Genomic DNA, 14,886 nt, shown 5'->3' on the forward strand with positions numbered 1-14,886 from the left:
CTAAGCTGAAATTAGCACTTTCAACTATTTTTATTTTTATTTATTCAGTTTATATCCTGCTTTTACTCCTAAAGGGAGGCCAAACTATGCCCCCAAACATCTAAGAAGCCAGTACTAATCCCAGAGTCCTATCCCTGTCTCCACTAACTACAAAAGAATATTCAAAGGCAACTCCATGTAGATGCAATGCAGTAATATGGTACAGAGTTATAAATGGCAGTAGCGCCTTCAAAATGAAAGAAATATGTAGTAGGCACTTAAAGCATGTAGCAAATAATACAGTATTAAGAGTTACATAAATTATTGAAATAAAATAAAATAAATGGAAGCTAGAGTATGCTCCTACTTGTTGTAGCTACATGGCATTCCAGGCACAACCAAGGACCACCCAGGACTGCAATCATGAGTGATGTTAGGAGCCCTAATCTTTTTACCCAAAAGATGTAATAAACATAATAGTAATAAAAACAAATAGCACTATAAATTTTTTTAAAAGTAAATCGATGCATCCCTTTCCCATTTTTACACGTTGCATTTGCAGGATTAATTTTAACATACAACCATTCTTAACTTATATATTCAAGTGATGAACCAGTGAAGTATAGATGAACTAGTATGTTGGGTTTGGATGCAAGAGAAATCTAGATTAAAATCTGCTCTTGGCCACAAAGTTTATCAGGTGGCCTTGGACACCAACACAACCTAACACAGTGATTCTTATCCAGGACCATACAGGGGGCATTCAGAACTTTGGGGAACAAATGGGGCATATTCAGGGTTTTAGCCAGCCCCTTCTCCTCTCTTCCAATGGCTTCTGACAGCCCAGGAGGAGGAGAGTTGTTGTACACTGCTCACCTGAGGATATGGCATGCCCAAGCTCAGGGCTGGCTCAGATGTTTTACTATCTGAAGCAACGGACAAAATGACACGATCACACATCCTATTCCACATACAGAAGCCAACTGGACAAGCAGTAGGATCTTAGTTCAACACTAGCAATAATATAGTGTTCAGCGCCACCACACCTGAAGGCAGCAGGCTAGCTCAGGGCAAGCCAAGTGGCACATAACACCAATGTCCTCTAACACCTCATTACTCCCCACTCCCCCTCGAACATGTACACAAATAAAGCACATGCTGCCTCAGGCAGCCACCTCATTCTGTCTAATCATTGGGCCAGCTCTTTCCAGCTCTTCAAAAGTGACACTCAGCAAGGGGGAATCAAACAGGTATGCCCTCTCCCCACTTAGGACAACCCTCAGCCCCCATGAAAGACTCCTCCATTCATTTACAACGAGGTCTCTAAAAGAAAATAGAAGTGGCACTGTAATAGCATCAATATTAACAAATACAGCAGAGAAACAGGTTCTCAAAGAAAATCAGGGTTAAATAAAAATTGCCCCCTTTGGGGAAAACCTGTTTCTGCCTTGTCTGCATGAGCTTCCAGAAGCCACCAACTCCTATACCATCTTTTCCTACTTCTGCCATCTCTCAATTTCACTCCTAAGAGCAATTCTATGACCACTCACCCATCCTGAGGAACCCTCAGGGATGTTGACCTGAGCTCCTTGAAGAGAGGGCGGGAAACAAATTTGAAAAACAAATATATATCAAGCATTTATCTGAACCTGTTACAGACATTTAGAGAGCTGTGCTTTATTAGTGCAGGTACCAGTACGGATACTCGTGTTATCAAGAGGTTATGCAAACATACGCTATAAATTAAGCACAGGTGCCAGAGACAAAAGATTCCATAGTAACCCAGAAGGCAAATACCACTCCCCACCTTCTCTCTCAGATAACCAGGGTTGTTAAATTTACACAAACATGTTATAGGTGCAAGTTTACCAAAGAAATATGATTAATGTTATTCTGTTAACAGCTGAATCCCCATGACTGGAATAGGTATTTTATTTGCTGGTTCAAACAACAGCAAACAAAGGATTTTAATTACATCTTTCCAACACTGAAACTACTATACTCTGTATTCATAATGGTTTGCCAAAAGCATATTTCTGGAAATGAACTGCTGCAGCATCTCAGTGATCTTAAAATTTTTAAAAATGTGATAATACATGCAGTTACTCAAAACAATCTTTATAGCAACCATAAGTTTCAACCATTAACAAAAGAACAACATCTAAATCATACAAGGAAACTGAGGATATTTAAGTTTGCAAGTAGCAGTCATGTTTCAGACTAAGAACTTGGGGGGGGATGGGAAAAATGAGAGATGAGGCTAAACTGCCTACTAGATAGAAATCCTTGCAGGACGAGGAACTTTTCTGAATGATAGTCCTAACCATATTTACTCTAAAGATTCCACTGATTACATTTGAAGTTATTTTAAAGCAAGCATTCTTAAATCTGGAGCCAAAAGATCTAGATTTAATTCAAATCCCACTTAATTCTGGGATGCCAGATCAGGTCCCTTGGCTCTTTAGGGTGCAGTCCTATACACACCTGGGAGTAAGCACCATTGACCTCAAATGGGACACTTCTGAGTAGACCTAAATAGAATTGCACTGTTAACCTATTGTGATAACAAACAGAACACCAAAGTAAGAGGTCATCCGTCCCTGACAAATATAAACAATCAACATTAAAAAAATATTCAGAATAGACTAGGCAATACAGATGGCTAACAAAATTTCTTCTGCATACATTTCATACTAATTTGGTAAACATTATTTCTGTCAATCAAGCCAGAGACTGGGTTGGCTTTTAATGGCTGAAGGTAGGCAGATTTGGGTAATTTTAATTTCTAAATCATGTATTTAATTTTGTTTACTGTTTGTAGTATAGTTCTTGTTTCTTATACTGTTCTTAAATACACAGGCCATCAATTTTATTAGGGCTGCTATTTAATAGCAGATATGTAGGTTTTGTACGCTTAGTTAAAACTAAACTTCAGTGAATTCAATGGTAACTTCCCTAGTAAGTATACACAGGATTGTGGCCTTCACCTAATGGTTGATCATCACGCAAGATGTGCTTCTGTGGTTTTCATAATCAAAACCTACTCCACATCCAGACCAGACTACAAAGCAAAAATGCAATCCTATGTGCATTTAATCAGGAGCAAGAGTTATTTACTGAACTCATTGGGAGTTACTTCTGAGTAAACTTGCATAGGAGTGGGCTTTAATTATTTTTAACATATTCATACTAATGAAACATTTTCAATACCATGGTGATATTTTACTACCTATGTTTGTTTTATTGAGGTGTGTTGCCTTATAATGAAAGGACATGTTCATACTGAGAATGCCTACTTGTATGACAACGTTTCCATAAATACAGAACAGACTGAAATATGATGTTGTACATCTATGTTGCAATCCTGCCCTGAATTGTGAGCATGGAGTTTCCAGGAAAATAAACATGGCATGTATATATATCTGGGTGCAAAAAGCCTTGAAATAGCAATATTTTAGCAAAAGGGAAGCCATCTGCCTGGCTCTTGTTATATGCCTGTTTAAAAATCAGGAAATGAACATGGTTTTGATTCTACTGCTTTCAGTGACATGTTGAATTAAGGATGTTCTCACTATGAAAAGTCTGATTAATTTAAGTTATTCCATCAAAAGGACTATAACAGAGGAACTATGAAATAGTTTGCTGGGTTGTGTTAAAGTAATGAAGCTAGCCAATTCTTGCACATCATTTTTTGTTTTTAAAAAATGGAAAAAGAGCTTCTGCTTAACAACTAATTAAACTTTAATTCTCAGCAATTTTTCTGATAACAATTAGATTAAGTGCATGCTTACCTCTTTCTCTATTTTAAGCAGCTTCTTCACAGCCACCTCCTTGTCCTGCGATATCCATTGGGCTCGATATACACTCCCAAAACTCCCTCCACCGCAGTTTTCAAAGAACTGCAAGTCATCAAATTTAATTTGCACAAATGAAGCGCCGAGAGACAACATCTCATAATGACAAAATACCACGACAAAATCTGTAAGAAAAAAGGGAGGAAAAAATATCTAAATATACTTCTGTTGCCATGTTCACCTATTCTGAAATTTCCCTCTATATGATCGTGCAAAAAAGATCCTATTGGTATAAAATCCTGTGACACATTATATGTGACCAGTTTCTTTGTGCAGAAACACAAATCCACCACTTTCTCTCCTATTTTCAGATGCTAGAATACCTCAGGAAAAGGCTCCGTGTGTGTATGTGTGTGTGCAGGCGCACGCCCAGTTCCCTTATAGTGACGTACACTGTCAAACGGGAAGCGCACTTGCAACTGTCAGCTTGCCTACGAGTTCTGGAATCTGGGGTATGCCATGTATCCATGTTGTGATCACTTCTCGAGAAATATACATAACCTAAGCCCCTGAATATTCTGGCACAATGACTACTTTAGACCTCTGCAGACCAAGTGCTCTGTCTGCAAACGTTCACTAAGGTAGAAGCATTTGATACACGTCTGAGAGAAAGCTGGCCAAAACACAAGTCTGTTCCAGAAGTGGCTTAATTGTGCCTTCAATGGCAAGTGCAGAATAATTTATCTTGGCTGCAATACACAAAAACCCTATGGGTATGCCAAGGCATGATTCTTTTTCCTCCTTCTTCTTTTACAGTTATAAGACATATCATATCGTATTTCTTACCCGTGGAACAGAACATTCTTCCCTTAAAGTTCTAAGTCACAGGGCCTCTTAAAATCTTCTTAAAAACTATTAGTCAGGATCACTTGAGAAGTTTGACCCCTGACCAAAAAGCAGTCAAACTGAAAATTCATATGTCGGATTCAGGCTGAAAGCAAAGCCTAAAAAGAAGTTTTCAGTGGCAAGTCAGTTTAACTGAAAAGGCTAACAGGCTCACAGTGCCTGTATTTCTCTGTAGAACCAACTTAAGAGATTTTTTTTTTGGGGGGGGGGATAGTACAAAAGAAGAACAGCCAAATGGCACTCTACATGGACTCCTGTATGAATTCTTGAATATTTTTGCACAGAATAAGATGTTCTTATGAGGGCACAACTAACCCTTCAGCCTGAATTAGCCTGACTAGGTCAGCAGAACACTACATGGGATAATTTTCTGGAGCCTAGAACATTTCCACCAATTCCATACCTGTTCACATGCTATTTAACATCAACCAGTACAGTGCTGCTTAAAATAAGCAACAGTTTGGAGAATTAAGTGATATACTGTAGTTCTGCCACAATGTGTTTCTTGACAAAGGGGACAAATACAGTGTACAGCAATATAGTATATGTGTGTGTGCATAAATATATTTTTAATTCGGAGCTTAGTCTTGCAGGGGAAAAAGGGAGTAAAACTGACTCTAGATTCAAAATTCTCTAAAATTTCCATGCTTGTTGCTGGCCAACAATCACTCAATGGGTAGAGACACACTTGTGGTTGTGTTGACTTCAGTGCATCTCCACCTCTGTTTTCTGAAGTCGGAGACATATGACACTAGTCAAACTCCTCCCCTTTTTACTGCAAAACCTGGGGAAACACAGGTCAAATGTGTTTCTCCCTGAAATCGGCTTGAAGCGGAATCAAAACTGTTTGGTAGATTAACTTGTTGTCACTCCATGACATGTCCAATAAAAATGCTTTGCTGCAGGTTGGGTAGACACAGTGAATGGCCCAATGTTTTTCTGTGAGCAGTCCTAAAAACTCTGAGATCAGCAGCGGGTAAGGGAGATGTGTCCAGCCATGGGCAAATGCGTTTCAAACCAAAGCCAGAGAAAAAGGTCTGGCTGTTTTTAAAGTAGCTAGTGTGTCTGCAGCATATAATGTATATCAGTATTATACAGTTACAAGAGTGGCTGTATACTCTAGCCAGTGTGGATTTTTCACATTCCGCAAAGTTAAATTGAAAATACCCCCAAGCCATTCTGATGCTTCCCATAAGCTCATGTCAAAACAAAACCTTACAAAACTTATAGCCCTGAACTCAGAAACACTTGCTTAACAACCCTCTAAAATTTCACAGTGATACAAAACATAGAGAGAATTGAGAGTTCAAAGTGTAAAAAGAGAGAGAGAAAAACCCAGACCCCTTTTGGACTTTTTTCTGTCAGACTTCTCAATTTTTTGAAATTAATTAAAAATCAGCTGTGTTCACAGAGTACCTGTAATCCTATTAATGGCCTTGCCCCATACTCTGACCTTCATCTTCTGTAGTTTAAAAGTTAAAAAAATGTCTGGCTGATTTATAATTAATTTAATAAATTTTACATTGAACTGAATAACATCAAGCATGCTCAGTAAGAACCAACTGTCACTGTTCTAAAAGCCACACTCACAGCTGCTATGCTTGCCTAATCAGGGGGCCACACCCATACCAGACCTTAATTTCACTTGAGACAGTCATGGCTTCCCCCAAAGAATCCTGGGAAGTGTAGTTTGTGAAGGATGCTGAGAGGAGACTCTTGTTCCCCTGACAGAGCTCCACTCACCAGAGTGGTCTGACAGTCAGCCACTCTGATTGAAGGTCTATGAGGGGAACAGGGCATCTCCTAGCAACTTTCAGCACCCTTCACTAACTACACGTCCCAGGATTCTTTGGGGGAAGCCATGACTGTCTAAAGTGAAATAAAGGTCTGGTGTGGATGTGGCCAGGGACAGCTTTAGTTTAAATTTGGGTGGGAGGCCACATGTGCCTGCTGTAGAATAAAAAGTTGGGGTAAACGCTGAAAAGCAATGATACTGTTCACAATGTTTTCCTTTTGGAAAGGAAAGGGGCTTCCCCTCTACCCAGTGCCCACCCACCCAATCTCCTCCCCTCCCCCTCCTCCCCTCCTCCTCCCCCCACCCCTCCCCCAGGACAGTTTCACCTATCCTAAGCATGACTGCACAGGAGTAAATACCATTGAACTTAAAAAGTATGCAAATGATCAAACCCACCCTCCCTTCTCCTCCTCCTATCCCCTCCTACTTGCCCCTTCCCTCCCCCTTCCTGTGCCCCTCCCTCCTCCATCCCCTTCCAATCCCCCCTTCCCCCTCCCCCTCCCCATGGTCAGTGTTAGCTATCTTAAGCATGATTGCACGGGAGTACATCCCATTGAACTCAATAAGCATGCAAATGATCAAATCTGCTTTCCCCTCTTCCTCCCATCACCTCCCTTTTGCTCCTTCCCTCCTCCTTCCTTTGCCCCTCCCCTTCCAATCTCCTATTTTCCCCTCCTCCTCCTTCCGCTGCCCTCTCCCCTTCCTTTCTCCTTCCCTCTCCTCTCCCCTCCCCCTCCTCCTCCCCCATGGTCAGTTTTACCTACCCTAACAATGACTGCGTGGGAGTAAATCCTACGGAACTCAATAAACATGCAAATGACCAAACCTTCTCCACCCCTCCCCCTCCTGCCTGCTCCCATCCCCCTCCTCCCCTCTCTCCTCCCCCCTCCTCCCCATCCCCTGTAGTCAGTTTCACCTATCCTAAACATGATTGCAGGGGAATAAATCCTACTGAACTCAGTAAGCATGGAAATGATCAATCCATTCTAGGCAAGCTTGCACAGGATCCCATTTCTTAGCTCCCGGATTAAAAAGCAGAACAATTCACTAATAGGCAAAAAACCTTGCGGTTTAAGAACATACCTATAGCCCACAGATATTTCTATCAAACTTTAAAAAGCAGGGAAATTGGGCAGCTTTAATGAATGCACTAGGGAAGCATGAGACCTAACCTCCCCTCTGAGATATTGTACTACCCTACAAATTTGTCAAAATGCAAACACAATTTGGGTTGGTCTTTCACAGTCCAATCCAATTCCTGTGTACCTTGGAAGAATTTGGTAACATGTGCCTCTGAGCATATGGTGAGTGATCTCATGCTCCCCTGGTGCATTCACTATAGCTGCCCAATTTCCGTGCTTTTAAAGTTTGATAGAAATATCTGTGGGCTACAGGTACGTTCTTAAACCGCAAGGTTTTTTGCCTATTAGTGAATTATTTCCCTATTACAAAAGTCACAGTGGCACAAGGCTGTCCAGTGAGTTTCTGGCTCAAGCAAAGTTTACAGCTAGTGATTTCCAAACAAATTCAGTTCTTACCTTGTTTGGTGCTTAATATAAGCAAATAATATGCTATCTTACCCTATTTAAGGATCTATGATATCTTATTGTATTCACTTATGCATATGTCTAACTTTAGTCATAATAATATTAAAGACAACTTAATTTCCTTTATATATATATAAGGGCTGTGTAAAGGTACACTGTCTAAGTTCAACTGCAGTTGACTCATGTGCATCCAAATCCCAGCCACTGTGGTAAGCACATAAATTGTAGATTAGATAAAAAGAATAGAGCAAAGTGTCAGCATATTGATGGCATATGCAAACCCCATTCTTGTGCACAATTTCATGGCCTCATATATAGATGAGAATAAGGGTAAGGATGGCTCCAACCAGGCAATCCAATGGCTTAAAAAAAAAAGGAATACCACAATATTACCTAACAAGCCCCACAGCTGCAAGAAGGGAAGGGTCATAGCTGAGTGGCAGAACATCTGCTTTGCATGCAGAAGGTTTGCGATTGAGTCCCCAGCATCTCCTGGTAGGACTAGGAGAGATCCCCATATGAAATTCCAGAGAACCACTGCTACTCACTGTAGACAATACTCAGCTAGATGGACTTCATGGTCTGACTCAGTATAAGGTAGCTTCCTGTGTTCCTAACATCACTGCCTCATAATCAACAGCATGAAATGCTACTGAAAAAATATGACACGATCAACTGAGTACAAGTTCCTTTCAGTCGCCAGGCCAAGCCACAAATAATTTATCCATTCCTATACCATTCTGAGAACCACACCAAGAACCCATTCTGACATTACATTCAGACCATGGAAATCACTAAAATAGAGCTCTTTCCCATACTGTCAAAAGCCCCAGGTCATATAGGGAAAGTCCATGATGTGTTCCATGCCAGTTTCATCCTAGTTTGGAAAGAGATCATGCCATGGATTACTCCAATTGACCTGCAGTGGCTGACATAACTGCCTTCAGGATGTAGGAAGGAGGAATTCTATCAGTCGTAGCAGCTTCCATGCTACAAAAGTAATGTCATAAGGGAATCTAAGACAATGTATGTAAAGCACTCTGTATACAGTAAAGCACTATATAAATATTTCTCATCATAATTCTGATTTATGAGGCTGTATTTAAGCAACAGCTTACTGCCTATATGTATTGTCCTATGTAACTTATGCCTCCAGAACTGATCTCTCTCAGAAACACGATTCACCACAGTTTTATTTGCAAGGACACAATGCCCTGCCTCCAATGCAATAAAGAAAAATAGCAATTGAGGCTGCAATCCTAACCCAATTTACTTGGTAGTAAACCTCACTAACTGGGGAGGGCAGCAATGAGAGAACTAGAAAAGGTCCTCAAGTGCAATGATGTATCACTGAACAAGAAAGTCAGGATCATTCAGACCATGGTATTCCCAATCTCTATATGCACGTGAAAGTTGGACAGTGAAAAAAGTGGATAAGAGAAAAATCAACTCATTTGAAATGTGGTGATAGAGGAGAGCTTTGGGCATACCATGGACTGCGAAAAAGACAAAAAAATTGGGTGTTAGAACAGATTAAACCAGAACTGTCACTAGAAGCTAAAATGATGAAACTGAGGCTATCATACTTTGGACACATAATGAGAAGACATGATTCATTAGAAAAGACAAAAATGCTGGGGAAAACAGAAGGAAGTAGAAAAAGGGAAAGGCCAAACAAGAGATGGATTGTTTCCATAAAGGAAGCCACAGACCTGAATTTACAAGATCTGAACAGGGTGGTTCATGACAGATGCTGTTGGAGGTCACTGATTCATAGGGTCGCCATAAGTCATAATCGACTTGAACACACACAACAACAAACCTCACTGAATTCAATGGGACTTACTTTTGAGCAGACATGGCTAGGATTGCATTCTGAATTTATCTCTGACAAAACAGAGCATTCTTAGCCACTCACTTCTGTTGGGTTAGCTCCCAAGAATATAATCCCCAGAGTCAGGGACTGAAGCGGGAAACGTATGTTTTAAGACAACAATAAGATGTTATTAGTGGCAACAGGTTGGGTGATAGCCATTGCTAACCATACTCAAGAGTAGTCCAATTGAAATCATTAGACTTCAATAATTTGACCATTTATTTGGATATCACCCTATATGATTGTTGCCTTGAGTGATACGTATGTATATGAAAAGTGGGCTGTGAATATTTATAATAAATAAATAAAATATAATTGAAGGCCAAACTAGACACTGAAAAATAGACAGAGCTGCTGACACCCCATGCCTTTTCTCCATTTGTTCCCTGTTAAGTCTAACGCAAACCATACATGGTGTATTATCATCATGTTGTGCATATGCCTCACATCATTGGCTGTCATAGACAGGGAAATGCACATTGTGAAGACATCACATTATATGCCATTTGTATTATATAGCATGAAAGCACCGCTGTGTCTAATATTTGCTATACTATATTTTTATTTGTTTATTATATTGCACTTTTGTATGTTATTTACAGTTGTTTTATTGCATTTTCTTTTGTATTAATCTGCTTACCGCTTTGTGGGCCTTAGTCAAAAAGTGGTATAGAAATAAACCAATGATGACGAATATCTAATTTAGCCCTTAATAGAAACGTACAGAGACAAGAAGATTCAGATAGAAAAAGGAAATGAACTGTTGCAATACCTATGTGAAAAGTTGTCTGCCGCATGTCCTAATAGCTGACAGCATCTACATGCACCTAAAATTGTTGATGGTGGAACATTCCACTGTTTTAAAGAAAACAGTGCAAATGGTGGCAGGATCAGCACCAAAACTGGGCCGAAAAGCCTCAATTTAGAATGTTGTAACTATGTTTATCTTTCTGTGACAAATCTGCCCCAGGTTGAAAATGCAGATGTTGTCAGTTGGACTAAACTAACACCCCCATTTCTAAGCTCACATGGATATCAGTTGGACTAAACTAACACCTCCATTTCTAAGCTCACGTGGATGTTGTCAGTTGGACTAAACTAACACCCCCATTTCTAAGGTCACGTGGAATTATGCTTTGCAGAAACCAAGGAAAGCTGCTTCCAAGAACATGTGTTTAGAATCAGACTGAGTTTTCCAAAGCCAATATTTCACTCATCTATTCCAAGACCTAATGACTTAGAATCCTAAGTATCTCTAAGCTATATCTCCATGATAATGTTCATGGGACTCATGGGAGTTCCACGGTCCTGTCATTTGCAGAAATACAATTAGAAACTCCTAGCTACTATTGTATGAGAACCATAGGGAAGGTTATGGAGATTGGCTTTGTTGTCTGTAGCAGATTAGTAACACATGATATGCATTTTAAAGGAATGGTTCTGTCATTATCCATCATATAAAGACATTTCTAAAGTATCCATCACCTTATGAAAAGAAAGTGCTTTGTTTTGATAAGGTGATAGTTGCTTTAGAAATATCTCTATAGTATGGATTGAACTTAAATTTTGATCTAAATAAGTTAATGTGACCCGAGACTTTAAAAAAAACCACAAGACGTGAGCTTGTATTATGTGGATTTGTTGAGGGTGGGAGTTATTTCAGTTCCTGGCAATTATTATTTTTATAGCTTAAAAAGTGTTGTCTTCCACACCAAGAAGAAAAGAATTTGAGACCTTTTGTTGCATTTTGTATTTCAGTTTTAATGCCCAGCAGTCTATTGTCATACATGCTTTGTATATCCAACTCTTTAACAACAGCACATTCAGTTCAATATAGTTAAATAGATGCTCAGTGGGTTCCTGTTATCTGATAGCTTGCCTTTATGCCCACTCTAACTATAGGCCTCTCTCCAAAGTAAGAATAAATCAGCACAAGAAAGAAGAAACCTTGTGTGCACTGTAGTACAGCGAGCTAAAGAAGTGTACAGAGTTCCTTTTCTCCCTTGGAAAAGCCAGAGTATGGTTCCTAGCTCCCTTAAAATATCCTTTGCAGGAAAAAATGCTGTTTAAGTTCTCAATCTTCAAGGGAGGTAGGAGCCAACTAGCTACTCATTTGCTTGCTGGTACAGTATATGGTTAATAAAAACGGTCACATGTCAGCTAAGTTTTATAAAATACACTCTTTTTTCTTTCTAGGACACAAAGGTTAACCTTTGTATGGGCTAGGAAACATTTTTGTAGGATTATTTGTAAGGCTGGGCCTGGATTAACTTTGCCACATTGTATGGGCTGATCAGGCTTGTAAAAAGGCAATTTCCTTTGAAAAGTAAGAACTGCATTTAGGTAATCAAGGGGTTATGTTTTTATCATTTAAAAGTAAGAGACACTCCCACATTCCCTTTAAGACCTGTCAATGACACTGATGATACTTGTCATCAAATGACATTTGTTCATAAAAAAATGTTGTCAGATAGTAAATTTTGTGGACTTATTTGCAAAGCTGAGAATGAACCCTGAAGCTGTGTGCTGCTTCTTTTTTTGCTCTCCTGATAATATCTATTGTTCAGAGGAAAGCCTGGATCTGAGAATCCTGCATGCTTTGACTGTTGCTCTGTGACCTGTTCCTAAGCACGGTTGGGGATTGTGAAGCCCTCCAGGTGTTGACTTCCAACTCTCAGCCACCACAGCCAGTAGTCAGAGATTGTGGGAGTTGTTTGGGGCTGTTGGGCTACTTCTGGAAGGCCCAAGGTTCCCCATTCCTGTCCTAAAGGCTCCTTGTACAGTCTTAATAAGCTTATGTAAGATGGAAGGGAAAATTGTAACATTAGCCATATATTCAACAGAATGAATTCACATGTTATGCACAGTTATGATTTAACAACAGAATTATGTTATAACATAACTATATTGCCACAAGCTTAAGGTTTGATGCTCACCACTGCCCAGTTCACAGGGGCTTCTTTCCCCATTCCCTAAGTCTACAGCATCTCCTTACTCATGGTAAACACGGGCCAAAATCTGCAGGTCTTTTTCCTGACATTAGTCAAGCCACATTCAGGAGGGCATTTTGAACATTGATCATGGTCTACTCTACCTTCCTGATCCAGCTTCTACTTAACTGTAATGATCAACTGCATACATAAAAGTCTAACCCAGTAAACAGTTGAGTTACTGGAGCTGTTTGTGCATAGCCATAGTCAGAAAACCAACAGAATCTCCTCCTCCTGCTCAGTCCTCCACTGATTTTTCTGACTAGGGAAATGCACAAACTGCAGTTTCGATTAGAGTTTAGGGCTTTTAGGCTGAAACCTAGTACACACATACCTGGGAGTAAGTCCCTTTCAACTCAATGGAAATTACTTCTGAGTAGACATGTACAGGATTGTATTATTAAGTTGATTATTTTTTTATGTTCTTGGCATAAATTTTTAGAATGATGGATTTATAATTTATTTACAAATTTATTTTAATTGGCTTTTATTATCACTGTATTTTATTGTTTTCCGTGCTACCTCATGCATAACTATGGTGGATACGAATAATAAAAAAACATAGCAGCCATTGCTGGTGTGCAAACATTCAGTTTCTTCTTGTGGTGAAGCTGCCAGACTTATAAAGCCCTAAATGGCTTGGAGCCACACACCAGATGGCATGCTTCATCCTGTATTAAGATAGGATAAAGGAACATAGCTTCAAACATCATCCGTTCGTTTTACTGAAACAGTTGATCCAAAGAAGAAAGATCTTCTTTTGAGAAATCCTTTCCCATAAAGGCCCACCAGAGCATATAGTTGTTGATATTCAGGAGGAGGGCCTTTGGGGAAAACTGAGTATTTGGATTGCTGCCTTTCATTGTGACGTCAAGGTGGGTGGGTACAATCATCAGTGCTGTCTAAAAAGTGGTTATGAAGTGCACATTCTCTTGGAAGGAGAGTGGGGGTCACTTTTACCTTGGGAAAGGACCATAACTCAGTGCTAGAGTATCTTCCTTGCATGCAGAAGGTCCCAGGTTCAATCCCCGGCATCTCCAAGTAGGGCTGTGAGAGAACCCTACCTGCAAGAGAGCTGTTGCCAGTCAGTGCAGACAATACCGAGCTACATGGTCCAATGATCTGACTTGATTTAAGGCAGCTTCCTATGCTCCACACAACCATGAGCTATACCCCAAGAAAATAAAGAGGATTTCCATGAATAGAGTAGTTATGTATATCAGACCTTAGCCATGCTTGGAAGTGGCCCAACCACAACCAAGCTATCACCTATCACATGATGATCATCACTCAAAGATGGTTCCCAATTTTAGTTCAAACTTGTTTTATCATAAACCATTGTTTATTTTTTGGCTTATGGTTGGCCTTGAAGTTCTGATTGTTGTAAACACACTGATAATGGCATAAAATATTTGTATTTTCAGTAGCATTTTCTTCATCATGTTGGATTTGCATCTTTTAGCTTTGCATACTTTACTTTCAAGTAAATCCTAGCTAAGTCAAAGACAGTGTGCAGTGCAAGCCTAAGCATGTATACTTAGAAGTCTCCATAAGTACAACTGGCCTTACTCTCTAGTAAATATGTTTATTATTGCAGCCTCAATTTACTGTACCACTTCATGGGAAATTTAGTAACTGTAACTGACAAGTTAATTATACATAAGACATCACATCACTGTGTGTCCACAAATTGTACAAACTATGTATCTTAACAGAGTGTCAAATCCATGACATTAGATGCACACATGCCTGACTATCATAATAATATTAATTCATTTGGAACTTTGAGCCACCTAATTTCCAAGGTATGCAAAAATTAAATTCTTCTCCTAGTTCCAGCTTAGATCTTAAAAATAAAAGTAATTAAGCCAAGACACAAAGTAGCTTTCAGTGATTCCGTTGGAATGGCAACATGCCAATGTATTGCCAATAAAGTAGTACTACATTTGTGCTAGCTTAAAACATACAGCAGAATGTGCCAAATTTCCTTATTAGGGGA

The 14,886-nt window shown here is 39.6% G+C and overlaps 1 protein-coding gene across 4 annotated transcripts in view; it reads right to left on the reverse strand.

Moving 5' to 3' along the window:
• Positions 1–14,886, reverse strand: part of MAP3K20 (mitogen-activated protein kinase kinase kinase 20) — a 127,371-nt gene that overhangs the window by 108,297 nt on the left and 4,188 nt on the right. For 3 of the 4 annotated variants that reach the window (XM_061608463.1, XM_061608462.1, XM_061608465.1), the window contains exon 2: positions 3,771–3,958. In XM_061608463.1, coding sequence (XP_061464447.1) covers positions 3,771–3,929 — 159 coding nt within the window. In that variant the 5' untranslated portion in view covers positions 3,930–3,958. Of the gene's footprint in view, positions 1–3,770; positions 3,959–4,156; positions 4,231–14,886 lie in introns of those variants that run through there. The other variant, XM_061608464.1, reaches the window with a different exon arrangement.

Source organism: Rhineura floridana, chromosome 2 (genome assembly GCF_030035675.1).
Source record: "Rhineura floridana isolate rRhiFlo1 chromosome 2, rRhiFlo1.hap2, whole genome shotgun sequence".
Classification (NCBI taxonomy): Eukaryota; Metazoa; Chordata; class Lepidosauria; order Squamata; family Rhineuridae; genus Rhineura; species Rhineura floridana.